Source organism: Danio rerio, chromosome 6 (genome assembly GCF_052040795.2).
Source record: "Danio rerio strain M-AB ecotype USA chromosome 6, GRCz13ab, whole genome shotgun sequence".
Classification (NCBI taxonomy): Eukaryota; Metazoa; Chordata; class Actinopteri; order Cypriniformes; family Danionidae; genus Danio; species Danio rerio.
In genome coordinates, this window is record NC_141026.1 from 35,371,388 (window position 1) to 35,380,291 (window position 8,904).

At 32.7% G+C, this 8,904-nt stretch overlaps 2 protein-coding genes across 27 annotated transcripts in view; both read left to right on the top strand.

The window, feature by feature from the left end:
- pomgnt1 (protein O-linked mannose N-acetylglucosaminyltransferase 1 (beta 1,2-)) overlaps positions 1 to 7,482 on the top strand; it is a 140,908-nt gene extending 133,426 nt beyond the window's left edge. For 24 of the 25 annotated variants that reach the window (XM_087256029.1, XM_087256031.1, XM_087256016.1 and 21 more), the window contains 8 exon segments: positions 1,064 to 1,136; positions 1,309 to 1,437; positions 3,248 to 3,373; positions 3,908 to 3,972; positions 4,055 to 4,099; positions 4,190 to 4,325; positions 4,645 to 4,754; positions 6,132 to 7,482. In XM_087256029.1, coding sequence (XP_087112155.1) covers positions 1,064 to 1,136; positions 1,309 to 1,437; positions 3,248 to 3,373; positions 3,908 to 3,972; positions 4,055 to 4,099; positions 4,190 to 4,325; positions 4,645 to 4,754; positions 6,132 to 6,213 — 766 coding nt within the window. In that variant the 3' untranslated portion in view covers positions 6,214 to 7,482. 25 annotated transcript variants of the gene reach the window in all.
- Positions 7,483 to 8,582: 1,100 nt separating this feature from the next.
- Positions 8,583 to 8,904, top strand: part of pik3r3b (phosphoinositide-3-kinase, regulatory subunit 3b (gamma)) — a 481,128-nt gene continuing 480,806 nt past the window's right edge. For both annotated transcript variants that reach the window (NM_001442184.1, NM_001442179.1), the window contains 1 exon segment: positions 8,583 to 8,631. The gene's annotated coding sequence lies outside the window, so the exon portion shown is untranslated.

Below are 8,904 nucleotides of genomic sequence, written 5' to 3' on the forward strand. Positions count from 1 at the left end.
CATTTACTAATGCATTATTAACATCCAAGTCCATGCTTGTTAACATTAGTTAATGCACCATGAGTTAACATGAACTAACAATGAACAACTGTATTTTCATTAACTAACGTTAACTAACATGAACAATTACAGTAGTAAATGTATTGTTCATTGTTTGTTCATGTTAGTAAATGCATTAATTAACATTAACTAATGAACCTTATTGTAAAGTGTGACCAAAATGTTTTAGTTGATCTGTGTTTCCAAAACATGATTTTTAACCTTAAAGTCTTAATTTTACTGAAATATTGTGTTGTTGGTCTTAAATCATTTTAAACAGTTCTTCATTTTCTTATGCCTATGTAAAGCTATCCAATCAGTCGGACACTCAACAATCAACACATATAACCTCATCTAAACCTTTTAACAAAAGTTCATCAATATAGCTTAATTATCTTCTGTACAATAACGTTTTTTAAAGGTACTCCATGTATGTCTAGCTACATGGTGAGGACACCGACCTGGATAGACTTTTTATGTAGTTTAAAAAAATAAAATAAAAAATTGAAGACACATTATGTTGAGAAAAATGTGTATGTATGCAACTAGAGTTTGCTTGTTTTGACACATTATTTAAAATATGGCTAAGAAATTGTGGCAAGTAAAAAATCTTCCTTTATCATTAAAAAGGTCATAGTGTTTAGCTCTGTTTGAAATTTCATTCATAATTGTCTTAATGTCTTAAAGTTAAGTTCTTAAACATTTTAATTGATAAAACCTGCTGAAACCCTGTTTAAAGTCAAACTTTTTTCAGAAAATAAATAAAATTGCATGCATTTAAATATACAGTGTAGGAAGCTGAAATAGACCATTTTTGCATTAATGCTTGAAAACCCATATGTAAAACTGACGATATCCACTAGATGGTAGCAGACTTCTGTATTACTTATCAGGCTAGTTTAGAAATACATGAGTGCACTGAGCAGAAACAAGAAGCTCAACTCATCTTAATAGAAAAGACTGAGTTACAGCATTTGACAAAATGTCATTAATTGTGATTTATTTCTTCCACTTTTGCCTGTAGCTTTCTCAGTCAGACCATCCATTTGTTGCATGAGGATGACAGTCTGTACTGTATCTCAGCCTGGAATGACCAAGTGAGTGGGAATAAAAATGATTGCTGACAATGTGCTATTTTCACTTTGTTGAATCTCAGAGGTAACTGTTTGTAATTGTTATTTCTGTTCACATGTTTTTGTTCTGCTAAACAATGGTTGGCTAAGTTACTTCAGGCAGTGGACTTGACCTCTCTGCTGTGCTGTTTTGAAGGGTTACGAGCACACGGCGGAGGACCCATCACTGCTGTACAGGGTGGAAAGCATGCCTGGCCTTGGCTGGGTGCTTAAAAAGAGCCTTTACAAGGATGAGCTGGAACCCAAATGGCCGACTCCTGAGAAGGTGAGCCAGCCGTTGCATGTGTTTAGCATATAATTTATGTCTACATCATTACTGTATATATATTTACAGTTTACAAGCTAAATCACCCAAAAGCAATGTCTCATTTGGCACAATTTTCCACTCCATTTGCTTACAGTAAAGCTTTTAGAAGTGATTAATTCTTCTCTCACGATTTGGAAGTGCTGTTCTCACTATGGATTTTAGTGGTTTGTAGGGATGCTCCAATCAGGATTTTTGCAGCCGATACGGAGTACTGATTCCTTGTCCTAGTTATTTGCCAATACCGAATACCGATTCTGATGCTTCAAGCTTTATGTAACTTTGCCATTGCATAAAGCATATTTTTCCTGTTGTATAAAATTTAAGTGGAGATCTCTACTTACCTAAGGTAATAAACTAAGGATGCTGAATATAATCCTATACGTTATTATTACTGCATATAATCTTAAACATATTTCCTATAACCATTTAGTGTGGACAGAAGCACCTTTACAGAAAATAATAGATAATATGTGGGAGACTCGTGGAGCTTCTGGGAGAGGTCGTACAGTTGGACATAAGATGGGGCTGATTGCTCCACTCTCGTCACAGCAGCTCAAAACACTGGATATGCAATGGTTGCAACTAAAGACCATCACTCGCGCAAGTCTCATCAATAAACTGTATAAACAGTGGTTGGACCACATCTGTATATATTTTAGCTGCTGCGATGTGTGCGCAGCGATCGCTTACACCCCATGCATCATTTACCTCCTCACATGTTGTAACAAACACTTGCGATCAGTTCATAAGATCAGCCAGATTGGCGAGTACCGATCGAGTCATTCAATGTAATCATCGACTAATACCGAAGTTGAATAACATTGCTAACATTTAAAGAGTCAAACAAAGTTCCCGGCTGTGTTCTATTCCCAGTTATCCCCTATGCTCTATGTTTAGAACATTGTAACATTTAAAGTTAGAATTCTAAAAAGTATTAAAATAAAGTCATCTCTATTAGATTTAGTTAGCTTTCAAAGTATTTTTACAGTTCAGTTTTAGCGATCTTCATGTTTACATTTGCGTCCCCTTCGTAGTGCACTTTAAAAAAATGTATGTCATTTTGAACACAGCCGTGGCTCATGATGAAAGCTATAGGTGGCCTAATATTTAAAGCGGAATTTGTTACATCTCAAAAGCTTGTGAAAACAAAAAACATTGCATACGTTAATGCTTTTAATTATTAGTAGATTATTTATTAAGTATCTGTACTGAATATGACATGGGCCTGTTGGTTGGAACATTTCTGCAGTGGTTTGGATGTGTCAAATTTTAAAAGTAGACTTTCAAAAATAAATAAAAATATAAATAAATAAATAAAAATATTTTGTGGATTATTGGTACTTATACTTTATCGGTACTAATATTTTATTCAAAAGTAAATAAAAAGATGAGATGATTTTTAAAACTTATTTTTAAAAGCTCATTTAGTCTTATGATGATAATGACAAATGTACATTTTTACAGTCTTTAGTATCACATAACCCCTCAGAAATCATTTTCCATGTTTGAATTTGATGCCCACTACTATTGTCATCATTAAATAACAGTTCAAAAGTATTAGAAATCTATTGTAACATAACACGTTTTTTTAACACGCTTTGCTATTATTTTTTAAATCAGTTTTAATGCTGAATAAAAACACCAGTCTGTTTCAGGAAAATAAAAGTTACACCAAACTTTTAAATGACAGTGTATTAGCAAAATAGATTAAGCCTGTCTCTGTTAACTTTCTTCCTCTTTATCCATTCGCATTGTTACAATGCCATAGCTGTGGGATTGGGATATGTGGATGCGGATGCCAGAGCAGAGGAAGGGAAGAGAGTGTGTCATTCCTGATGTTTCCCGCTCCTATCACTTTGGCATCATTGGCTTAAACATGAATGGTTACTTCCATGTAAGTGAGATGCTTATACTTACAATTGTCAGTGACTGTTGTTCACTACCTTGAATTTTCCTTATTTTTTACATTTTTACATATAGCATCTGTCTTTTTGTATTATATATTATGCTTTTCATATTTTATTTTTGTACCAACTTTTATGAATAAATAAAATATCTTTTTCCAATAGAGTAACTCTAGGGCAGCATTTTTATACAATTTTTAAAAGCATATTACAAGTTTAACAATTAAAAAAGTACATTAAAAGGGTTCAATAGATAGGAATTGTAAATGAAATACACTGCATAGAGAGACTCACTTTTAATCTAAGATTTGATTAAAAAAAGTGTAACAAGTACTGGGAAAAATGGTCTGAATATGTAATTGTAAACACTTTCTGATAATGTATGTCGAATGTATCATGACTTGATTCTGTAACCCGTATGACAACCACTTTGTTCTCTGTTTTTTTATTTCTACTTTTTTTTTCTTTTTTTTCTCTAAATAAAAAAAGTTTTAAAAAAGTACATTTTTTTTAATCTTTTACAGGAAGTTTACTTTAAAAAGCACAAGTTCAACACTATTCCGAATGTTCAGATGAAGAATGTTGAGAAGTATGTATTCATCCAGTCATCTCTAATTTCTTCTCATTTATATGCCTTGAAGTCATTTTTAATTTTCTCTCTATTTTTACAGCTTGAAAAAAGATCCATATGAGATTGAAATTCAAAACTTACTACGGTAAATAAATGCATTCTACTCCATTATTGGATAATTAATCAAAAATGCTTAAAATTGCATTATTACAACGACTCATTTGTGTGCCTGCAGTGAAGCTGAGGTTCTGGACCACAGTAAAAACCCATGTGAAGACTCATTTATCCCAGATACAGAGGGAAAGACCTTTGTCATGTTCATCAAAATGGAACAGGAAACAGACACAAACACTTGGACAGAGTTGGCGAAGGTATGTTGAATTTAGTGCAGTGTAAAGATCCTCGGTCTAAAGAGGTTTTGTTTGCACATCTCAATGAACAGAGCAGGTTAGCCAGTATTTACCCTGCATTTGTTGTTACAGTGGATTGCAGTGCATCTTAAATTGGCCTGTATATCTGAGCAAAAGGTGCAGATTATAGCTGGCTGTTGTTTGAAGAGCCTGCAGGGGTAGATAAATGGCTTATGAACAGTGAGAGAGGAAATATACTGAAATAAATATATAAATACTGTCATGCGGGTATTAAAGCTGTGGTATTAGGTTGTGGCTTTATCTTGTTTACTGCTTGTAGTGCCTGCATGTGTGGGACCTGGATGTACGAGGTTATCACAAAGGACTCTGGAGGCTCTTCAGAAAGAAGAACCACATCCTGGTAGTGGCTGTTCCAATCTCGCCGTACTCGTGAGTATACATGCATTTATGTAATCTCAAAGCTCTGGAACTCACTGCTTATTAAATGTGACACCTTCACATGTTCCATCACATATGTCAAATCAATAAGACGTTTGTGAAATGTGCATACCAATGTTTTTGCCATATTCCTTTTTTTCTGGGCTTCAAGTGTCATAGGTTTTCAGATGGATTTTAAAGGCATGGTTTTTTATGTCTTTAATCTTAGAGGTACTTGTCTTTAACGCTAGTGATGCTTAAAACTATCTAATAAAACTGAAATAAAATATATATTGGGTGTATAATTTAGCACCGTTCATGTTTTTTTATGAACCTTAAAGAGAGTCAAAGCAAAAAATTGTATATGGTCCTTACAACTGCCTTCCCTGGGGGCCAGCATAACACACTATTAGTAATAATAGCTGAAACTATTACGTAGGAAATCCTGTTTACTCCAGGATTTTTTTTTATTTGTTGTGGCAGTTAATATGCTTTTTTTCTGTGCCCAGTTATTTTATTTTTTTTTCTTGCATTTTTGTTCTGTATTTTAGTTTTTTGTTGTTGTTGTACTGCTGTACAGTTATCCATTGCCATAATGCAGTTCACCTTTCACAGTTTTTAGAATGTAACTCCCGCGATTATCAAGGGACCACTGTATTACTTGTTTTGTTTAGTTTTTTTTCTGTGTTGTTTTGTTCTGTATTTTATTTTTGTGTTTTGTGATTTTGTTTGTTTTATTCTTTGTTGTATTTTCTTCAGTTTTATTCTATTTTTGTTTAATTGAATGTTCCTCAACAACGAATAAAAAACAAAAACACAAAACACAGAAAAATATAATACAAAACAACATCAAAGAAAAAAACACAAAACAAGCAAAATAATAATAAAAATACTAATATATATATATATATATATATATATATATATATATATATATATACGCACACAGACAACATAAAATGTTTTTCTTTTTTGATGTTTTTTGTTGTTGTTTTGTTCTGTATTTTATTTTGTCTGTGTTTTTGTGTTTGTTTGTTTTTCCTTCAGTTTTATTCTGTTTTTGTTTTAATGGTTTGTTGCTTTGTGCTGTTTTTTGGTCTGCATGTCTGTCTTTATTTACTTTAAGTTATAATTTTATAGTTGTGTTTTGTAACTATTGTGCTGTCATTGTGATTGCTGTTATGGAATAGCAATGTTTTATTGTTGTTTCTACTTCTGTAGCACCTTGAGTGTAAGAAGAGTGCATTGCAAATTATGTTACTTTATTATTATTATTATTATTATTATTATTACTTGGTTTCTTAAACAATTTTGTGTGTATGATACATATGATATTGTACTTGAAACTTTTAGATGTGACCTTTAATGTAATCTTCCCCTCTCCCTCAGTGTTAAGAAGCCCAGTAATGTCACTCCCATTCACCTGGAGCCTGCACCTAAAGAGGAGGGGCCTCCTGTGGAACAGATGTAGACCTGTCTTAATCCAAGCCAAAGGGCTTTTCCTAACCACTAACAGACAAGGCCTGTGTCAGGCTGATAATGGGCCTTGTGTTACACTTCAAGCCCCTGCAAGACAAAGGGGCTGAGCGATAGGATGAACCGCCCTGTGCCGGAAGCATCTAAAAACTACAGGCTCATTGAAGCTAGAGCGATATTTAAGTGGATTTATTTAAAAAAAATCAAAAGGTGTGTGACGTGACCTCTTATTGTTGGTTTGTGTTTTGGAGTTTTTCCTGGGGTCACACCATTTCATATAAATTTATGCTGGAAGGTTTTATGTTAGAAAATGACCGATAGATATTTTAAAGTATTACTGGTACTACAATAAAGTGAGTTACTAAATGTGACACAATACTGCGAAAAGGGATTAAAATATGTCGGACGTAAGATGCTTTTAACACTACTGAGTGCTTTGGGCCACCCTGCACATATGTTTTAACTTATGTCTATTTATTTTGTCAATATCAAGATAACTAGGTTTATTTTTACCTGATGAATTCAGTTTTACACATGAAAAAAAATGTAATCAAGAAACAAAACGCTTTTTATTTGTTTACAAACGAAACTGTGTACAGACAAATATATTTTCAGATCAAAAGATTGTCATCATATTTTTGAGTGTTTTTATGGATTTTTGTTCTTTACTGGCTGAAAAGATTCAAGCAGTATCTGTGAGCCACACATTACTGCACAATCAGAAAATGACAGATTTCAATGTGTGTAATTGGTTTTCTTTAAATGTTGGCCCTCCAGCAAGAGCATTAAGATTTCTCTTTTCTCTGAGATAGACAGGTGATGCTGCTTAGGTGAGATCTATGTGTCCACACAGCCACTTAATAGCCTTACGGTGGAAGATTAACACTTGAAATCAATGCAATCTCAGCTGCATCACAGATCTGCCCTGTGTTAACGTGACTTACTGTATGTAGAGATGCTGGTGGAAAATTGATTTATCACGCAATAATGTCCAAATCATTTCACGGAGGAGATTCCAGACTAGATTGTTGTAAGTTTCAGAGATCGGTACTAAGGTTGCTACAGACTTTTTACTTGTGGTGCCACTAAACATTTTCATAGTATTTGGAACATGTGCAATACCATAATAGAAGTGTTTATTATCTCAACATATTATTTTGTACTTCCGTTTGCAGAGGATGTCTAATATTCTCCAACAGTTTTGTATATCCAAGTAGTTAAAAATGATTGGTTTTCTAATATAAAATAAAAATGTTTTCTTAAACTTTTTGTCTCAATGATCTTTATTTTCTCAATGATCTAGATTTTTATGCACAATAATGTCATCTATACAGTTTTACTTTATTGGAATGAAATGTATCAAAGGTTTTAAATGTGGCTTTAGACCACTTGTTCTCAGTTTATTCTGACATTTACCATAATGACAGAAACAACGCTTGTGATGTATTGATTGATTGATGATTTATTGGGTCTTTTAAATAGTTTATTAGAAAATGAGAGCCTTGGTCAGTAGTCAACCTAGTCATAATCATCTATTTGTTTTACTCCCAATTACTAAAATTAACCTAATAAATTCCATGAAATCTTTCATTTAAAATGAAAAATAAAAAATCTTACATACGAGAGATTTGCCTTAATAACTTAGTACTAAAATTTAAACCTGTTTACATTTAATTAAACATAGTTATGGTTTTATCCAAAAGTTGTATGCTCCAAAACAATGACCAAAAAAAAAAAAAAAAAAAAGATTTAAAAGAAAAACTCATTAAAATGGCAGTTTCTTTCCTTAACATTTTCTATGACATCACTGCATTACAGCTTCTCTTTAGAATTTCTGTCCAGTCAAATGCTGACTGAAATATAAAGTGATATAAATATCTTGCGATATAAATAGAAGCTGCTCAAATGGCTTTAATGTTCGGTTAATAACGCTTGCACAATGTATTATATAAAAATTAAACCATTCAGACAGTGTAACAGTTATATTCTTTCTTATTGGGCTGATAATGATGATAATTATTCACACTTATTCCCCTCTTGTCCTGACGCGACAGCAGCCGCAGTCATATAGGATCATGTTGTTTTTATTATTATTATTATTATTATTATTTTACATTAACGACAGTATTTATTCATTTTGTTAACATCAGTTAATGAAAATAAAGTTTTTGATTGTTTATTATTAGTATTATTATTTTTATTATTTATTGCAATAATAACAGTACATTACAACAAATACAGATACAAGGATCATGCAGTTATCTTCGACAATCGTTTAGACAAAATCGACTAGCTGTCACATGGGTCTGGCCAATAAACGGAATTGGCTATTTTTAAAATGGGAGGTGCTGCTGCATATGGCCCACGCTGCCTTCCTGTTTTAGAGGAAATTGCATCAACACTAACTCGACAGGTAAGCCAAAAGAGATATTAGATAATATCACTGTTTTGCAGAACTGTATTTTCAAGAATGGATCATAATTGTAAACCTAACGGGTCACCAAAGTCATAAGTGTCTTGAGTTTTTGTTGTGGTAGTGATTTATGTACAGAGGATAATAGCTGACAACTTCAAAACCCATAACAACATCAGAAAATTTATCTGCTCGAATGATTGGCGCATATATTTAACATTTTAACATAAGATGAATAACAACCAAATCAATATTAATCTGCATAACTCATAC